At 37.4% G+C, this 20,881-nt stretch overlaps 1 protein-coding gene across 1 annotated transcript; it reads right to left on the bottom strand.

Annotated features, from left to right (window-relative positions):
• Positions 1-1,420: 1,420 nt before the first annotated feature.
• Positions 1,421-3,877, bottom strand: LOC114364436 (uncharacterized). Its single transcript, XM_028320607.1, has 2 exons — positions 3,866-3,877; positions 1,421-2,871 (listed from the first exon to the last, which is right to left on the bottom strand). The coding sequence occupies exon 2, from the start codon at positions 2,846-2,848 to the stop codon at positions 1,421-1,423; it is 1,428 nt and encodes a 475-aa protein (XP_028176408.1). The 5' UTR covers positions 2,849-2,871; positions 3,866-3,877.
• Between the last annotated feature and the right edge of the window lie 17,004 nt (positions 3,878-20,881).

Here is a 20,881-nt window from a genome sequence, read left to right as displayed (position 1 = left end):
TGCGTCCACGTGCACTGTGAGACCTCAAAGTAATGTTTGTGAATACGGGTGTTATGCCCGTTTTCACCATCAATCCCTTATTTTTAAGTGACCCCTATGTAAACAAAATGTATGTTATATGTTACCATGTGGGTCACTTAACAATTAGGGATTGATAGTGAAAACGGGCATTAGTTTTTTAAGCATTAAGTTCAAATCCTATAACTACCTAAGAGCATTGATATGATTTTAGTATTTAACCAAATGGATAGAATGTTCACACGTCACACATTTTTATTCAAAACGTTAGTATCGCTAATACAACTCAATCACTTGTAACATAATGTGTCTGCTACAATATTCATATGTTACTAAGCCATTTTGTGCCCAAACCCACGATTTATATAGCGTCGCGGATTTGAAATATGTAAGCAATTTTTTTCAAGGTTTCGTTAGAAACTCGTTTAGTTTAGTATTAGCAGAGGGGAATGTATTTCAATACAGAGATACATCATAGCAATTTTTAAAAGCAGGTCACAATATTCAACACAAACACAATGAATTCCACAAATTGATACTCCTGACAACTACTCTTCCTTCAACGCACGTCCAGCCAAAAGTACTATGGCCATAATCTGAACTACTCTACCGATATAACTCCGTCGGTAAATGCTGTAAAGTACTGCGGCGCCATCTGTAATGTTTTCTTGTCTATAAAAAAATACTCGGTTACAATAAAAAAGTTGAAGATCGATCTATAATACACTGAGTTGGTTTTGTTTTTGTCACCTGACACTTCACAGTGGCGCCGCGCGAAATATGAACCGAAAGAGAAAACTTTCCGAACAAATTTCGTCCAATAAACGTTGGCAGAACGATACTGCACGCTCTTGTTTTCAATGTTACTTCTTGTTTTGGCGAGGGATACGATTTTCGGCGATCTTTAAAGTTTTCGATCACAAGCTTGTTATGAGTTGAAGATATTGAGCTTGTAAAGAATGGAGATTGCGTTTGTAACAGATTTTGGAAATGCAGCCCTTTTACCAATAAATGTTATGAATTTAGTTGAATTTGAATCCAGCAACATTATTTCCTACTGAGGTAGGTACCTAATATTGTTGCTGATAGTTGTCATACAGATGGTACAGAGACTACTCTGCTGCACATACTGGTCATTCTCTTGCCTATGTCATTGATACACCGAAACGCAAACAATGACGCTGTGCTTACAAAGAAGTACTTAGTCTTTAGTCCAAAAGTCTTAAAGCCCAAAGAAGATTGTTAGTTCTATGGAAATATGACAAGGCCGTCGATATTTCCTTCTCTTGATAACAAATAAAATTCTTTCCCTAGGGTCCTAAGCAATTTATATCATAAAAATATTATTATACTTAAACAATTTCCTTGCCGATTAAAATCCTGTCGACAATCCTTCCAGGCATCATAGTCCAGGCTGTCCCNAGGGTTCCCGTACTTCTTCTATTATGTCACTGTCCAGTAATTCCTTTATTTTCCTTTCTATCTTTTCTTCAATCGGAATTGGGATTCGACGATATGGTTGTGAAACAGGTTTTTGAGTATCATCGATAGGAATTTCTACCAACACATCCTTAAACTTCGGGAATGGCTCGTTTCTAATTTGGTTGATGTCAACACCTATTTTTAGGACACCCAATTTACATGCAGTGTCTTTGCCCAGTAAATTTCTTGAGCCCTCCGCAATAACATATATCCTTGCGCGTTCTTCCTGCATATTTACTTTGATCGTGGTTTCAAATGATCCGATGATTTTTAACGGTATTGTACTGCCATATGCCAGTAATGTTTTATTCGGGTTTTTTTCCTGATTGAAACAAGCAACTCCTTGCTCTTTTAAAGCGATCCATGTTTTTTCAGTTACTAGGTTATATTTAGATCCGGAATCAATCAGCATTTTAGTTCTTATACCTCCGACATTACATTCTATATTTGCATCATAATTGATATTAAAAACATAATCGACTTCTTCATCTGTTATATTGTCAACTTCCTTTTGGTTTCGGGGCTTTTTACTAGGTCTTTCCCATCTGTTCCTGTCAGTTTCTTCCAATTTCCTTTTTCTCAAAACCTGTGTCTTGCAATACTGCTTAAAATGGCCTATTTTCCCACATGTGTGACATACTTTGCCTAACGCCGGACAGTTTTTATCATCTGACATGTGTCTAGAATTCCCACATCTGCCACATCCTTTATTTGAATTTGACCTGGATCTATTCCCGCTAAATCTAGCTTTATTTTTCGAAGAGTCCACTGCATGTACCTCTGTTGTTTTATTTTGCTGACCATATTCTTCCAATTGGCGTGTTACAACTTCTAGAGTATTAGCTTCTGTAATAATCTTGTCTAATGTTACACTGTCTCCTATTGTCAAAATTTTCTTGCGCAAATCAACAGAGAGGCACTTCTCTGTTATTTGATCGATTAGGTGGTCGTCTGGTTTATCAAATTGGCACTTTTCGGCTTGATTCCGCAGCCTCACTAGGAACTTTTCAAATTTTTCCCCTTCATCTTGTCTTATTAAACGAAACAAATGTCTTTCATAAACTTTGCTTTGTTTTGGAGTGAAATAATCGTTAAGTCTCTGAATAGCTATGTCAAAAACATCATTCTCATCAGAGGGTGTAGCATTGGCACCCGGAAGACTATAGAAAATTTCTTGAAGGCCCGATCCACCAAGAAGTAAAAGTGTCGCTCTTTTCTTTATCGGTGTTGTTATCTCTGTAGCCTCTAAGTAGATATTTAAAGAACGTTTCCACTTTTCCCATCGTTGGCCTAATGATGCACTATCACCCTCCAAATCCAACTTTTCCAAGGTCGGTAGATTTGCCATGGCGATGAGCTGATTGGGGCGACCTGAAAATAATAAAACCTTTCGCGATCTTGTTTGTACATTTCACAACCCTGTACCATTTTTTTTTCCAATTAAATGGAGGTACTTATGTACCAGATTCCCAATTTAATGGAGGTATGAATTACCATTTATTTCCAATTTAATGGGGACGTAATTAACGACAAATTTCCAATTAAATGGGGGTATTTTATACCAACGATTTCCAATTTAATGGAGGTAACATTGTACCACTTATTTCCAATTAAATGGAGGTATGTTTTACCATTTATTTCCAATTTGATGGATAGTATAGCTTATTGTTGATTTCCAATTGAATGGGGGTACCATAGGTAGTACCATTTTTGTATGGAGTTCACTAGCTTCTATTAAGCTAGTGAACTATGCACAAAATTATAAAAGTAGGCAATGTGACATTTTACACTTGTAGATTTATATAAAAACTGTCTGCAATTCCATTTTAAATGGGTATAGTAGGTACTAATAACATTTTTGCGAGTACTTAATGATTTTATTGGTATAAAATTAAGGTATAATTGCAATAAACACGTATGATAAACTATTTTGTATATCGACTCATTGAAACACAATAATAACTCTTAATGCGTCCGCACTAGCATTCTGTAATACTTATGAACATCTGCACCCGCACTATGTTGTTTACAAGTTGCACAGAACCGGCGGTTATTTATTTTATCGTAGTCTAAAGCTATTTGTAACAAACCGGTTTATTATAACAAATGATAACGACACATTTTATGCCAATATAGGTTGTACGTAGCTACTTAAATTCCACAACTCGAAACAACAATAGCAATAATATGAACCTAATTTTAATAAAAACGATTCACGAGTGCAAAAAACAAATGCATTTGTATGCTTAAACGGTTTTAAATTGCCCTTAAGTAATTATACAATGATTTTACTGCTTTTTTTTCTAGCACATTGACCCCTTTTATTTTGTTTTAATTTGAATGAAATAAAAAATAATAGCCTGACCTTTGTCCCCGTCGCCACNGCTGTCCCCGGGGAAATCTGCGCGTCAAAATACGCGACAAATTTCATCAGAGCCAAGAAATTACTTGGATAGTGACGGCCAACGTTCCGGTATTTTTCCGGTGTTGGAACGCTTGAAAAATACCGGTGCATCGTGAAAATGCTTGCGCGAGTTCCGGCAAAAATAATTTTGAGCGTTAGAGAGAACGCCCGAATTATTAGGATTTTCTGTTTGGGCGTATTACAGCATAATAGAAAGGTGATAGTCGAAGCTGTGATAGTCTTTTGTAATAAATTAAAAAAATCATCAGTCTTTTGTGACTAAAAATACTAATATTAGTAAATATAATATTTAAAGCATGCCCCAATGCTGCCTATGTTCACCAGTGGATGTCCTATGGCTGAGATGATGATGACTACTTATCAGTTTCGAATGTTGATTTCATGACAGTTACTTATGTATGCGTCCATGCAGACAATTTTATTATTATTTTGCATTCAACTTTAAATTATGGCAACAACTTTGTTATTATTTTGTTTTGAACTTTAAAATACCGGTATGAAGTAGCGATATATTATTATTTCTATCAACACATTTATGTCAAAAATATAGCTACCGGTATCTCGGCGAGTGCACAGCCCTACGTAATTCCCCAAACTTACTAAAAGGTTCTATTGGCTCCGCTTAGTCGAAGTGGCCAGTTAGCCCACTCGGCTGATTGGTTCGNCTGTAACACGATCTCACTGGCTCGGCAACTCACTGTGTGCGCAGGCGGCACGTCCGCTCTCGCCCGTGGCTCGCGCTGCAATGACCGCGCGCCCCGCCACACAGTAGGCACGAGACAATGTCATACGTACTAAGGATTGTAGGTTCTACTCAAACACTACATCTCTTCCTTATCAAAAACTTTATTAATCATTTGATACAATCAACCTTGATTACACTTAATAGTATGTAAGTTACCAATTTACTGTAACTCATCGAATTGATTTAGATTTTCACTGTTGTTTGTCAGATTACGTTCTTGATTATCTTGTATTGATTTCCACTCTCCTTCTACTCTCTTTAAATGTAATATGTTTCTCCTCAGGGTCTGTCCAGTTTCTTCATTTCTGACGGTAATATCTCCATTGCTTGCTGTCTCAACTATGTGTGGTGCTGGGTTATAATTTGGTGCAAGCTTGTGACTTTTGTTCATTTCTTTTACATAAACTCTATCTCCTTCGCTCAAATCCACATTATGTGCATTTCTTCTCTTGTCTCCGTATTCTTTTCCTTTTTCTTTTTGTTCTTTATCTTTGTCTCTAACTTCTGTGTCATCTCCTGTATGTATATCCTGAAGCATAGGTATTTTGTCTCTGTTCTGTCTTTTGTAAAACAGTTCTGTTGGTGTTTTCCCTGTTACAGAGTGAGGTGTTGAATTATACATCATGAGGTAATCATTCAAGCTATCTTGTAAATCTTTTTTCTCAATCCTGCCAATCTTCAATCGTTTTNCGGCGAGTGCACAGCCCTACGTAATTCCCCAAACTTACTAAAAGGTTCTATTGGCTCCGCTTAGTCGAAGTGGCCAGTTAGCCCACTCGGCTGATTGGTTCGCTTTGTTTTATTTGTTCCTGTATCAGCTGTTAACGGTAATAAACCTTTTTCTGTTGGGGCGGACAGCGGGCTCTTTTATGTGGACGACATCGTACCGGAAGAACTGTTGCTCTCGACTAACTGAATAATCAATCAACGCACTGTAATTATGTTACAGAAGTAAGTAAGTGGTAGTAGAGATAATAGAAAAAAGTATTCATATATAACTAAAAACCTATAATTCAATAATTAAATTAAATAAAAAAGTTTTGAAAATACCCATAGGTTAGTAATACCATAAGCATTAAAATTTTTACAAGGAAGTTTTTTTAGATTTTTCATATAATGTCAAGTTTCATCCTATCTATCCCTACCTACAATATCTTATTTTATTGACCGGACCAGATATCGAGCACAAGTTCTATTGTGTTCATATTTGTAATAATTCAGGAAATTAAATAATACGAAAAAAATCGCTTTTATTCATATGAAAACATCTAAATACAAACAAACAAGACTACAGAAGTATTTACTTATACGTTTTCTTTTGATCGGCATCGCTTTTGCTGGACATAAATTCTCATTATCATGGGGTATATCGTCCGATTTGAATTGCAAATCGGGGGGAGTGGGGGGACAATCCCGAATACAAGATTGTGACAAATCGTGCTAAACTGCATGCGATTGTGGACTCTAATGCTTTGATTTAAGACTATTGAGGCGCGTTTTTCTATTCGAAGGCTTTAAATTGTCCCGGGGTTGTGTTCAATTGTTTCATTTATCATGCGGAGGGAATAGAAGGCTGCACTCGTCAGCACAGTGGATTGGGACAAATAGATTTTAGAACTGATTGTATTTTGTTAAATGTAGCTAAGTTTTCAGGCTATTTTATACACTTTTGTTTGTCAGACATCCGTTTTGTACTGGAGATTGATATTAATCGCAAGAAAATAAGTTTGTTCGTTCGTTTCAGCCAAATGACGTCCACTGACAAGGCGACAAGGGCCTCCCCCAAGGTTTTCCATAATGAACGGTCCTGCGCTGCCCGCATCCAGGCTCCTCCCGCGACCTTCACCAGATCGTCGGTCCACCTAGTAAATAAGTAGTTTGTTACAAAATAAAAGTTTATCGGGTAGTGTAGTAAGTGATACACCATATGCACCAATATACAGCGTAAAATAGACTCGAAAAATTTCAACAATTAGGCACTACCCCGCAGTTCAGTGACCGATGCAATTTTTCAGTAAACGTAAGGTCGTTAGTTCGAATCTTACCTCTGACATTCGATTTTTTCGAGTGAAAAACCATGAACGAATATTTTTTCAAGATCTTAATTTATTTTTTTAGTACGAATACATAACTTTGAAGGCGTTCGTAATAGAATTCCTTCATATCTCGAATGCTCGCTGAATGGGGCTCATCAAATAATCATTAAGCGTCAGATCGGAGCCAGTTTCACGTTTACGTTACGTAAAAAATGTACTTTAGCAAGAATTTTCGGGTTTTTCAGGAAAATCAAGTGTATTTTATGTGTGAGTTGTAAAGCGTGTAAATTCTTTGCTGGATTAATTGTATATTCATTAGGGCGCTACTTATTATACTGATTCATATGAAAGATGTTTACTTCGGAAGGCTTTGACAGCATCTAGTATTTAAATACTTCCTTGCATAGTTAAAGAGTCACTCGTCGAATCTAAATGTCGGTTTAAGTTTCAGATAACAAAATAATAGTCCTAAAATTAAAAAAAAGTATTATAACACTAGCTTTTGCCCGCGGTTTCACGCGCGTGAAATTTCGTTTGTCACAGATCGTCATAAATTATAGCCTATATGCTATTCTGGGTTACATAAACAATAAAAACTTTCGCTGGCATCCCTAGCTGTCAGACGCGTAACTTTAACGGGGTCAAATTTTTAATGTTAATTTACTTATTTTCGTGTAATATTGTGATAAAATATACTGAAATCAATTGTTTATCGTATAAATAATGTATACGAGTGTTATCCGACGAAAATATTTAATATTTAAGACAAAAAAGTGAAGACAAAATTTCGTCAGCTGTCAACGATAAATCTTCATAAATTCAAATTTACGGAACAAATTAACAGGGGAGTATTGTTTTTATTCATTAATTAACTAATATCCATAGGTAAATTACATGTATTTTGCAAATCAAAATCCGTTCAGTAGTTTTTGCGTGAAAGAGTGACAAACATCCAGACATCCAGACATCCAAACTTTCGCATTTATAATATTAGTAGGATACTTCCAAAATACTAATATCTACTACAAAGCGAGAACTGCATGATATTATTCAAATACACTAACCGTGTTCCCGATCCACACTGAACGAGGTGCGGTCGGGCCGAGCTCGCGGTCGCGGCCGAATTGAAATATCCGATAATGTGGTGCACCGCACTAATGGATATCTGTGATTATGATCGCGACATATATTTGGGAAAATGTATTGTTTTTGTATTTATTTAAAAGTATTTGATGAATCTCTTCTATTTACCTATAGGTACTAATTAGGTACTAATATTATATAGCCGAAGAGTTTGTTTGTTTGCTTAAATGCGCTAATTTCAAATACTACTGGTCTTATTGGAAACATTATTTTTGTGTCGTATGGTCCATTTGTCTAGAAAGGTTTTAGGCTATATAACTACAGCAGAAATAGGGGCAGCGTAGTAAAGAAAAACGGGAAATATTATTTAAATTATTTCACGCGTACGAAGTCGCGGGTACAGTTAGTGTCACTTAAAAAAGCATCCGTAGTTGGAAATAATGAAACTATGCATCCTATCAAAAACATTGATGTGCAATGTGAGCAAATAGGTGTCGTTAAAATCCATAGTGGTGCCAATCTACACGCATACTACGAACCGTAGCACTTTGGCGTAGCGTATGTCTTGCTACGAATCGTAGTGTTTTGGCGAAACGTATGTATTGCTACGAGCCGTAGTGCTTTCCTGTGGCGTATGTCTTTCTACGAGTCGTAGCACTTTGGCGTACTAATACGAAAAAACTACTACGAAGTTGACCGTTCACTTCAAACAATGTTCCACACACATTTTGGCGTTTAACGTTAACCAAATACTTANATAGTCCATTTGGGGTCGTATTACTTACGATGTAATGTGTACCACCTACCTATGTGTATGTGTTACTGCATGTGTTATTATTCCCGATATTATTATGTATGAGTCAGTTGTGGAGGCGCAGGCGCATTGATCGGGCGCTGCGCCAATAAACCGGAATTCACTGAATACGACGTGTATCATTTATTTATCCTACGTTCACGGCCGACACACAGCCGTGACACTGGTGACCCCGAGACACGCAAAAGCCGAAAATGTACCCGCAAACCACCAACACTCAGCCGATTCCACAACCACCGCCGTCTACGAGCACAATGCCAGCAGCCAGCGGAAAGGCCGAGGACAGCGAAGTATCAGTGATATCAGTGAGCTCCAGAATTCCCGAGTTCTGGACCGACCAACCTAGAGTCTGGTTCATCCGTGCAGAGTCAGTTATTCTGCCACAAAAAGTGAACGACGAGACACGGTTTAACATCATCGTGTCTAAGCTGGGCAAAGATGTCATTCAGCAGGTGACAGACCTCCTCATCAAACCTCCTGAATCCAACAAGTACGAGGCGTTGAAGGCATGACTATTGGCCATCTATGAGGAGTCGGAGAACCGGCAAGTGCAAAAGCTCATCGGAGAAATGGAGCTCGGCGACCAAAAGCCGTCGCAGCTCCTACGCCGGATGCGAGACTTAGCCAGAGAGAAGATACCCGATGACACCCTCAGAATCCTGTGGCAAAGCCACCTACCTCCGGCAGTCCGAGCGGTACTAGCTGTCACCGACTCAAAGGACATGGACAACCTGGCAGCAGTAGCCGACAAGGTGATGGAGACCACTCTGCAGCCGCAGCACAGCATAGCCGAGGTATCCAGCCGTAGCGGAGAGGACAAGATATTGGCGGAAATTGCGAAGCTGAGTGCCAGGATCACGAACATGGAGAGGTCAAGGAGCCAGTCCCGAGGTCAAGGCCCGCGCAATCGTTCGCGTCAACGCTCCAGCTCCAGAGGTAATAGCCAGCCACGTCCACGCCGCACCCCGGAGAGTGAAGATTGGCTGTGCTTTTACCACTTTCGCTTCAGAGAACGTGCGAACAAGTGCGCCGAGCCCTGTGCGTGGAATAAGGAAAACTAGGATGTGCTCAGGTATGCGAGGCGGATATCTGTGCAATTTCTCCCACTCATCGCATTCGTGTAACAGACTTAACGACCGGTTATCATTTTCTCGTCGATACGGGCGCAAATGTTTCTGTTATTCCGGTTTCACGTAAATTTTTATACAGCAATAAATGTTCAGATTACAAACTCTATGCAGCGAACGGCACGGAAATAAAGACGTTTGGAACTAGGTCATTAGTACTCAATTTACGCTTACACCGTCCGTATCGATGGGATTTTATAATAGCCGACGTTAAGCAACCTATACTAGGTGCAGATTTTTTAAGCCACTACGGGCTACTTGTAGACTTAAAATCACGGAAATTAATTGACAAATTAACCAATTTAAATGTGTTAGCATCTATTGTTAATTGCACTGAGTCGACTATAAACACGGTAGACAAAAACCACCCTTATTGGGATGTAATTTGTAAATACCCGGATATTACAAAACCTATTAATTTTAAAGGTACTCCTAAACACAATGTATTCCATCACATTGAGACGTCAGGTCCTCCTGTTCACGCACGAGCCAGGCAGTTACCACCAGATAAGTACAAGCGTGTCAAAGGCGAGTTCAAGGTCATGCAGGAGATGGGGATTTGTAGGCCGTCCAAGAGTCCATGGTCGAGCCCGCTGCACGTAGTCCCGAAAAAAAACGGCGAAATACGTCCATGCGGCGACTATCGACGTTTGAACGCGATTACAAAACCCGATCGCTATCCCGTACCACGAATACACGATTTTACTTATCTGTTGGATGGCAAAACAATTTTTTCCCGAATTGACGTAGTAAGAGCTTACCATTGTATACCAATATTTCCGGATGACATAGAGAAAACCGCGATTACGACACCGTTTGGTCTATTTGAGTTTCCCATGATGACTTTCGGTTTGCGTAATGCAAGTCAAACCTATCAACGATTTATGGATCATACGGTACTACAAGGTCTCGACTTTTTGTTTACTTTTGTTGATGACGTAATAATCGCTAGTAATTCAGCTAGTCAGCACAGAGAACATCTACAAATTGTTTTTGAACGTTTTAATCAATTCGGAATTTCTATAAATTTGAGTAAATGTTGTTTTGGAGAGTCAAAAATCGAGTATCTAGGTCACGAAGTGTCTAAAGATGGTATTCGACCCTTAGATAGCAAAATTGAAGCCATCAAAAATTTTACAAAACCGAAAACAGTTGAGGAATTACGCCGTTTCTTGGGAATGGTTAACTTTTATCGTTCCCACATTCCCAAGGCGGTCGAGTGTCAAATGTTTTTAAATAAATATTTATGTAACAGCAAGAAGAGAGACAAAACAATCATAACTTGGACACCTGAGGCCGAGCAAGCTTTTCTGCAGTGTAAGCTAAGTTTGCAGAACGCTGCCACATTATCCCACCCACGTAGCGACGCGCCAATAGCGCTTATGGCAGACGCATCAAATTCCAGCATAGGTGCAGTTTTACAGCAATTTATTGATAACAATTGGAAACCGTTAGGCTATTTTTCCCAAAAAATGACTGAGACTCAAACTAAATATTCAACGTATGACCGAGAACTTTTAGCAGTTTATTCAGCAATTCGGTATTTCAAAGACTTGATTGAAGGTCGCGCGCTTACTATTTACACCGACCACAAACCCTTAACTTTTGCTTTTAAAAAAACCAAATGTGAAAAAGAAACACCAAGACGTATTAGGCAACTAGCTTTTATCAGCGAGTATACTACAGATATTCGACACGTAACAGGTAGCGATAATGTGGTAGCGGACTCACTATCGCGCATAGAAACTGTAACTTGCCCGACCTCAATTAATTATGACGAGTTAGCAGATGCACAGAGCAACGATGAGTATGTTACTCAGTTTACAAACAATAATAGCAAAGGCGTTTATTTAAAAAAAATAGTTATGCCCACTAGTAGAAAANTCCGGCCCTGAGCAGATGCACAGAGCAACGATGAGTATGTTACTCAGTTTACAAACAATAATAGCAAAGGCGTTTATTTAAAAAAAATAGTTATGCCCACTAGTAGCAAACCTATTTTTTGTGAGTTATCTACGAGCAGAGCAAGGCCGTATCTACCGAAAGAGTATCGTAGGATAACTTTTGACGCAATACACAAACTGAGCCATCCAGGAATACGCTCATCTAGAAAAATGGTATCTGGGGCATTTCACGCGAAGCGGACAGCGAAAATCAAGTCAGGTTTTGGATTTTGTTCATATTTGGATTAAATGTACTGCTATATGACCTGAATGGATGTGCATCATTATATTTTTTTTATGAAGCTTAGTTTATTTTTTATGAGCGTTCAAAAAATTGGTAAAATTTTAGGAACAGATTTTTCAGAAGCTATTACTGCTATTATTACATTTTATTAAAAATAAACTAACTATTGGACTTTTGAGAATAAATAACTGTGTTTCTTATTATTTACTACAAATTTGAAATTTCTTTTTTGTTCACGTGGAAAACCGGAAGTAAAGTTTTAAAATCGAATTTTACCAAACTTCGGGATTTTTTAAATTTTAAATTTTTATTTTAAAATATACCTAGTAGTCTATAAATAACGTGTGTAAAGTTGTAGAATGGAGTCTGTTAATTGGTAGGTTTTGATGGAATATATCAATGAAATTGAGATTTTCTGATGCACATTTCGCACCCCCCCTGGAACAAGTATGCAAGTCCACTTGTGCGATATTTTTTTTATTGCACTAAAAAATCAAGAAGGAAGTAATACATATTGTCAATTTTTTNCTGACAAATTCTTTTGGCCAAGTATGAATCGTGACATTGGGATTTGGGCTAAAACTTGTATCAGCTGCCAACGCTCGAAAGTAGTTCGGCACACTACTTCAGCATTGGAAGCTTTTCCATTATGCGACAGGTTTGAGCATATTCATGTCGACATCGTTGGTCCACTCGCAACAAGTTCAGAAGGTTATAGGTATTGTTTAACGATCATTGACAGACGCACACATTGGCCCGAAGCATTTCCTATTAAAGACGTAACTGCTGAAACAGTAGCCAAAATTATTTATGATGGATGGATAACGCGCTTTGGCTGTCCCTTGAGATTAACTAGTGACCAAGGACGCCAGTTTGAGAGCGATCTATTTTCAAAATTAATGAAGTTGCTAGGAATTGATAAAATCCGAACAACTCCATACCATCCTCAAAGCAACGGTGCTATAGAAAGGTGGCACAGATCTTTAAAAGTCGCAATAACAGCACGTCTCATAGAAAAATCATCTTCTTGGGTAGATGAACTTTCAACAGATTTGTTAGGTTTAAGAGCTGCTATTCGCACCGATAACAATGTAAGCGCAGCCGAGATGACTTATGCTAAAACCATTCGCTTACCATCAGATTTTTATAGCGAACGATCAATTAGTGCATGTGACGATTTCACTTATGTTCAAAAGTTGCGCGGCATTTTGAACAGTTTAAGGCCAAACCCAATATCACATTCTAATAAATCATTTTTTGTTCACCCTGATTTGAGAGACTGTGAATTTGTATTTGTAAGGAACGAGGTACATAAATGTAATGATTTCAGAATGTAAATATTGTATTCTTCTTCTTCTTTTCGTGTCGACAACAAACCTACAGTGTCAGCCCAAAACTCCTTTTATAGGTACGATTGGATGCTTATAAATAGTTATTGTAACAACTTTAGTAGAATTTAGAAACCCATTATTAAATCAAAATACTTTGTTTGATTACTTCCTGGACATGTTACAGATATTAAAAAACTTGACCGTCACTGGAAGCTTTATATTATAGAGATAGCATTTCCGTTTCCCGTCGATTTTCTTACCCTTTTTAGTACTTGTATTGACTTCGTGTTTCCGGCTCAGTGGCGACACCTGGTGATTGCGCGCCATTTTTAGTTTTCGTAAAAAGCATGGCGCCTTTTTGGTTCATTGGCGTTTTGTTTTCCGTCGAATCAACTTGTGCGCAGCAGCTCCGTCTCTGCGACTTGTGAAAACAATATTGAGTAATAGATAACAGTGATTAAAAAGTGAAAAGTAATAAGTAAAAGTGATCAAAGTGAATTTTAAGCAAATTGGAGAAAAATCTGTAAGTAACCTACCCTACTTTAGAAAAAAGTGTTACTATTTGAAAATTACGATTGTATCGTGTACCATTCGTTACTAATATTGTAATTATAACCTTTTTTATAAAGAATAATGTAACGTAGTGATATGATAATTAAATTTAACGGTTTTTCCGTTCGTATCATATTGTGTAAAATATTTGAAAACCTTTCGTGACTTTCCGGTTCTATTAGCAGACGTTAAATTTAATTTGAATTTGTTAGAAATGGATAATCCTGAAAAAGATTCGGCGGGTGACCCTCAGCCGCCGCCACCTGTGCCTGGCCCGAGCGGGACGTCTCGCAAGCGGGCCCGGAGCACCAGCAGCAGCTCGAGCAGCAGCTCCTCGAGCTCTTCATCATCGTCCGGCAAACGAGGTAAACGATCACACCGCCGGCGTCATAAGAAAAGTAAGCGTTCGCGTTATTCTAACCGGATGATAGATAAACTGTTTAACGAAATGGGGGAAATTCGTAAACAACTGGCTTCAACCACCAATAATAATGAGGCGTGTGATAATTTATCCATATATTCAGGGGTTAGTGGCGATTTATATGACCAACAAACTTCTTTTACTGGGGATCAATGTGGCGACTCGGAATGTCAAAATTGGGCTTCAGGGTTTACATTTGATATTGAAACCAAGCTTAAAGAACCCACAGTACCAAAGACACCTGATCAGTACCTTAAATTCCTTCTTGATATACAACGTTTTGGCAATAGTTCTTGGTCAGAAGTAAGATACGCTGATACACAAAAATTATACAATCACACTCCAGGTTTCATAGACTTGGAAACAAACGAGGAGGTAAAAATGTATGATAACCTTCGTCATTTGGCAAACACCNACCGCGTACTAAAACGAGGATCTAAGGTTTATGATGTAGAGTTTCCCAATCGGAAAGTTAGGATTTCAATCGATCGCTTGAAACCGGCATACATGTTGCAGCAAACGCCACCCGATATCGATCGAAATTCTAACATTGCGAGCGACTCAGAATCGCGCACAACAACACGCTCAGGTCGCGTCATAAGGAGACCTGTACGTTTCGCTACTTAAGCACTTATCTATAATTAGAACACTATTGTTTGTGCTATTGCATTTTACTCGTAGTTTAAGCAAATTGATTTGTAATAATGTTTTCAAGTAATTGGTCTGGTCAAAGTACATTTTTGTCATTTGTATGCAGATTTATCTTGACGAAACATTGCGTAAACATGATCTGATCCTAATATATAAAGTAATATTTTTATTAGTAGTTGACAATCACACTTACACTGTATTCGGAGATAATATCTATCTTACACTGTAGTAGTTAGTAAATATCTATAATGGGCGCTAGTAGCAGTAAAGGTCAACAAGACAACAACATCGCTGTAGCAACAGTTGTGTCGCACCAAAGCCAGGTGGCCGAGGTGCAACATAAAATCGATAAATACGGTTACATCGTGATGGCTTTCGCCATTATTATGGCCATCGTACTAGTCGTGATATTGAAGAACTCATGCCGTGACAGGATCAGATCATGGTTGCGCAAGGAGGTCCTCAAGGCCCGACCTCCTACCGGCGCACCCGTGACCGCCGCAGCACAAAATCCCACGAATTTTGTAGTGTGAATGTGTGTGTAGTGTACTGTGTAACCTGTGTTATTTTCAAAATTCTAAATTATTTTTGTTATCAATGTAAAATAATATTTGGTTCTATTTTCATGCTGTATGATTGTATTACTTTTTGTAGCAATGTATTTTTTTTTTTAAAAAGAGGGGGAATATTGTGGGGTCGTATTACTTACGATGTAATGTGTACCACCTACCTATGTGTATGTGTGACTGCATGTGTTATTATTCCCGATATTATTACGTATGAGTCAGTTGTGGAGGCGCAGGCGCATCGATCGGGCGCTGCGCTAATATACCGGAATTCACTGAATACGACGTGTATCATTTATTTATCCTACGTTCACGGACGACACCCAGCCGTGACNTGGTTTCAGTACATGACATAAACCTATTTTTTGTTTCTTGAACTTTGTTTGATATTTAGTCATAATTCATATTTAATCGTCTGGCGTAGAGATTTCTACACGATTAACATGAATGAGAATGGCGAACATTTTTTTTTAGACGTTAATACGTTTTTTCACTAAAAAATAAATAAATAAAAAATAAAAAAATTTAATGCTGGGGCAACAGGTACATCAGTAGTACCATAATTATTGCCCATTTAAGCTAACCTTTCCTTGGCAGTGAGTTTTGTATTCGGCAGTCGTGGATCAAACAAAACGTACCAGACTCCGCTATACACCCCGCAAATAATAAATAAATATCCTTCCNACCAAATATGTGACGGAAGGATTCAAAATGAAAATAAGCTTTAAATTATCTTATAAATATTAGTTATACCTTTTAACCTCTTACCTACGGGAGGCACCTATAGTTGCCAAGTCAAAAGTCACTTCTCAATACGGGTGGCATCTATTGTTATTTTAGCAAAGCCAATACTAAATCACGGTTTACGACAATAAAACAATAAAATTGCAAATGAAGTCTAAAATGCGCTTGTAATTATGAAACTACATTAGTTGCAAAATATAATATTCCAAATTTCAATACCGCAAGCCTCATACTTTTTAAAATATCTTGATGTAAAGTGGAGCAAACAATTTTATAGGTTAAAATACCCCGTATTGATAGGCGACTTTGGTTTCCAAGGGCCCCGTAGGTAAAGGGTTAAGAATATTAATAAGAACGAATTTCAAAAAGGATCTCTCCTTTAAACATTCAAAGCTGTAAACCTTCTTAAGGTTTTGTCAGTTAACTTATAGAATCAAAAGTTTGTTAGCAACTTCAACTCAAGCGGAAAGTTTTTGAACCTAAAAGTCTTAAAGTTATTTCTTATCTTCATCTTAGATTCGCAGTATTTCGGAACTTTGAAGTTTAAAAGAACAATAATTATTTCTAGCAGAAAAATCATACTTATCAAAATTGTTTTAAGATTTTTTCTTGCTTCTTCTTTTTATTTCACCGGTTGTCGTGGAAATTAAAGGCCTTCCGTCTTTGTCCAGCCGTGGATGACATTTTGCTGAAACGAAAGAACATAATATTTGAACCTTCATGCTATGTAAATTTTATTTTTAACAGTGATGATAATAATGATACTGGATTCGTGAAACTTTTCTAATTGACTCGGTCAATAAATAAACACCCTCATTCATAATAATGCGAACAGCTTATTACACCTATTTTTACTATAACACTGTTTTATCTCGTTTCTATTTGGCGCTGTCATCATTTGATAGAAAGTGACAAAACAGTGCAATAGTTAAAATAGGTTTATTATGCTGTTTGCATTATGAATAAGGGTGTAAGTATATCAGCCTCCTTTATATTCTCTGCCTCTTTTTCAATATCATATTGTAACTATCACAATTCTAGTTTAATTGATAAATAAATATGTGTATGAACTCTCTAATCAACTGCTCTACACTCGAACTCTACACTCGATGCCACCTTCCTAACTCAATTTCAAAACAGCCCACAAAGCCGGAGCTCCGAAAGTTTTCAAATTAAACCGAATTGTCGCGAAAGAAGTGCCCCTCTATTACTCTTCCCGTCAATAAAGCTACGGCAGGGATTACACGTACAAGCACATCAGCCTTCACAATTTTGTAGCAAAATAATACCCACCAGCTGACCCGGCGAAATTTGCACCACTTAAGTATGTTCCTCAAAAATTATGTAGGAATAATGAATAATGGTGAAAGAATTTTTCAAATCGGTTCTGTTTGGAGCCTATTTAATACAAACAAACAATAAAATCTTTCCTCCTTATAATATTAGTGTAATGTAACTTTATACTGCACAAAAACAACGCTACTACATTTTCGTCACATGTCAAATATTGGCTCAAAGTCGGCCAAAATTGGCATAAATCAATTTAAAATAATAAATCTACTCAAATGTTGATAAGAATCTTCAAATGACGTGTAACAATAACATTATTTTAATGAAATCATATTATTTTAACTTATTGTCACTAAACCAAACCCTGCTGGTCTTTATGATAAGATGATCGTTCATTAAATTACGATGTGGTTACCAATTTAAAGAGGTACACAGGACTAACAAATTTCGTTTCAGGTTAGGGCTACGCAAACCGTTTCATTTCCTCCTAAGAATTTATCCGTAAGTGTGTCCTACGCTTTATTGTAGCCATCAATATGGAAACGTTAAAATTCAACTCAGGACGTCGGGGGGAGAGTGGGGATGTCAATTACGTAGATAGGAGTCTTCCGCCATCGGACGGGTTCACTCCAGGATTTATATGAGCGGATCTGATGGAAGCTGATGATTTTGTTGCCAGTTTTAATAACATTTGCATATTTTAGAAGCGGATTTGCGAGGCGTTCGAGCCTTAGAATCAGAATCATTTTGGATATGATTTGATTTGATTTATAATTTTCTAAATTTTTGCAATTTAGATGCTCAATTGTTATCATCAAAGTATCATTCACAGCTATAAGAATACACATTTCTTGTAAAGTAGCACCTATATTATTATGCTGGATAGCAATTTAAAAGAAGTCATATTGGCTGGGCAGGACTAGGCTGGCTGAGTTGCAGCACCATCTTGCTTTAACTTTAACAAACGTCAAAGTCTGCCAAACTCCATACAAAAACACCGGTTATGGTTATAGTTGCGGTTAAAGTAAGATGGTGCAATTCAATTTATCTAATTATTCTGTAGGAAATGTAGTTAATTTTGATATTATGCACATGTTTTCGACAGAATTATTGAATGTTCTAAAAAGTTACAAAGCGACCTAGGTATTTCACACGAAGCTAATATTTTTTACACCATATTGATTCAGAACTCTCAAAGGATATGAGTAACAGAACATAAACAACAACTACTGCTACTGGTGTAGAATAATAACACTAAACTTTCATCGTATTTTAAAATTACTACCTGGAAGTGTATTCCCGGTAGGGCTATAAATAAAAACTCAATACCCTGTAGAACATACATTTTAAAGTGTTCTTAGATATTGCGATAACTCCGCACAGTGGAGCGGGAATACATAGTGTTTGTGCTTAATCTATGTTCACAATATAATCTTTCCAGACATAAAGAAAGCAACGTTGTTATGATTTGTTTTTGACACCTGTATAAGAGACAATAATGGAGGCACTGATTGGCTCACTGACTGCAAAGACTGAACGAATGATTCTGCCAGCTACATGAAATCAAAATTTTAAACCAGATTTTTTATAAACCTCCTCTGATTACTTACGATTCAAATATTTCAATCAAAAGGAAATGTGCTATATTCTGCAAAATGTTTACATTGCAATAAGATAGTAAGAGTGTGAGTGAGTGTGAGTCCTTTCGTCTGTGCAAGGTTTATTGCCATTTTTAACAAATTGACTTAGTACTAGACTCTCATATTTGAAGATTGTATTAAAAATCGTGAGTAAAGTCTTATTAAAAAAATGACAAAGATTTAAATTCAATCCTGTAGATATTTAATCGAAATTCGTTAGAGCTACTTTTCTTCTTCCAATGGAAAGCAATCGGCATCCATAGTGCAGATCTCTACAATGTTCTGTAACCAGCGGTGCTTGAATCATTATTCATGGCATCCGAACGCATGCACCGCCCTCGGCCGACTATTTTTAGTCTTCGTTCTGAATGGTGCATGAATAAGAAGGCACAGGTACAGTTGATGGCGAATTTGTGAAGAAAAAATGGGTATTTTTTAGAGTAATCTTTTCTCTACCTACCTATACTGAACACATACTAAAAATACTATATCTACCTATACTAAACTGGTTACATAGCACCACTGGGTGCCCACGACACAGGTTATTCCTAGTGTGGGACCCGCAGACAAAGTAATATAATGTTTACCGAATAAATTGTTACCAATTGTATTTGAAGGTGTATGCGTAAACGGTGTGTTTGCATAAATAAAATATTTGTATTTGTATTTGTATTTGTAAACACTATGAGGTGGTCGTCATCATCATCATCTCAGCCATAGGACGTCTACACTGCTGATTCCAATGATTTTCAGATTGGTTGGTTGATAGCGGCCTGTATCCAGCGCCTTCCTGCTACCTTTATGAGGTTGTCTATACAACTTGTATGTGGATGTCCCTCTTTCCAGTACGTGGCCTCTTTTTCAGCTTTTCAGGAACCTTTCTGTCCCATTGACCATATGAGGTTTTGTAAAAGATACTATTTGGAAAGGAAAATATGCGGTTGTTGAAGATAAACAAAGATAATTTACTCATTGTTACATTACAATTGTACATTTTATTAATCCAGTCAAGTTTAAAATTAGACTGTGTTTACTGCGAATTATTCTGAGTGTACGTAGACGCCTTTTTGCAGTCATAAAAGCCTAATTTAAGGCCTGGTGAATATTTTATGGGGGAACGTAACGTTTTGCGCTCTGGAACTGCGGAATTTGGAGGCTGATTCCAATTTGAATTAGTTTCTCTTTTGTTTTTTCCATTTTAAACGCTATTTTATTCTTTTGTTTTGTGGCATGGTGCACGACACTAGTAAATACCTACGATACAGAAAATTCATTGATTAATGAAAAGGTATGTCTTATGTTAGAACAAAATTTTATTTTCAGTTTTTATTCACATTAATAGAGTTTACTTTCCTAGGTTACTGCGTATTTCGTAAATTGTATTTCCTGTAATAAATAACAGGCGGACAAAGTTGACTGACTTGCTTCCGCCACTTATTCTCAGAACCAGCTTTCCCTAGTAGTAATAGCTACTTATATTTGTGACGTAAACATATTATGTGCCTAGTAGGTATATGAAATCTTGTCAGTGTGCGAAGTGTAAGCCAAATCTTCCATTTGCCTCTGGTAAATTAGACAGTCTACATTGTATGGTGGACCGATGACCTCATAAACAAGGTGAACCGACGACCTGTTAAAGATAGCAGGAAGGCCCTGGATGCAGGCCGCTACCAACCGATCATTATGGAACTCATTGGGGGAGACCTATGTTTTACCAGTGGACGTCCTATGGCTGAAATGGTGATGATGATGATGATGATGATGAAATT

This window comes from Ostrinia furnacalis, unplaced genomic scaffold (genome assembly GCF_004193835.3).
Source record: "Ostrinia furnacalis isolate ACB-3 unplaced genomic scaffold, ASM419383v2 OfSCF7415, whole genome shotgun sequence".
Taxonomy (NCBI): Eukaryota; Metazoa; Arthropoda; class Insecta; order Lepidoptera; family Crambidae; genus Ostrinia; species Ostrinia furnacalis.
Note: the sequence above shows the minus strand (reverse complement) of the source record. Positions and strands in the feature narration are given on the sequence as shown.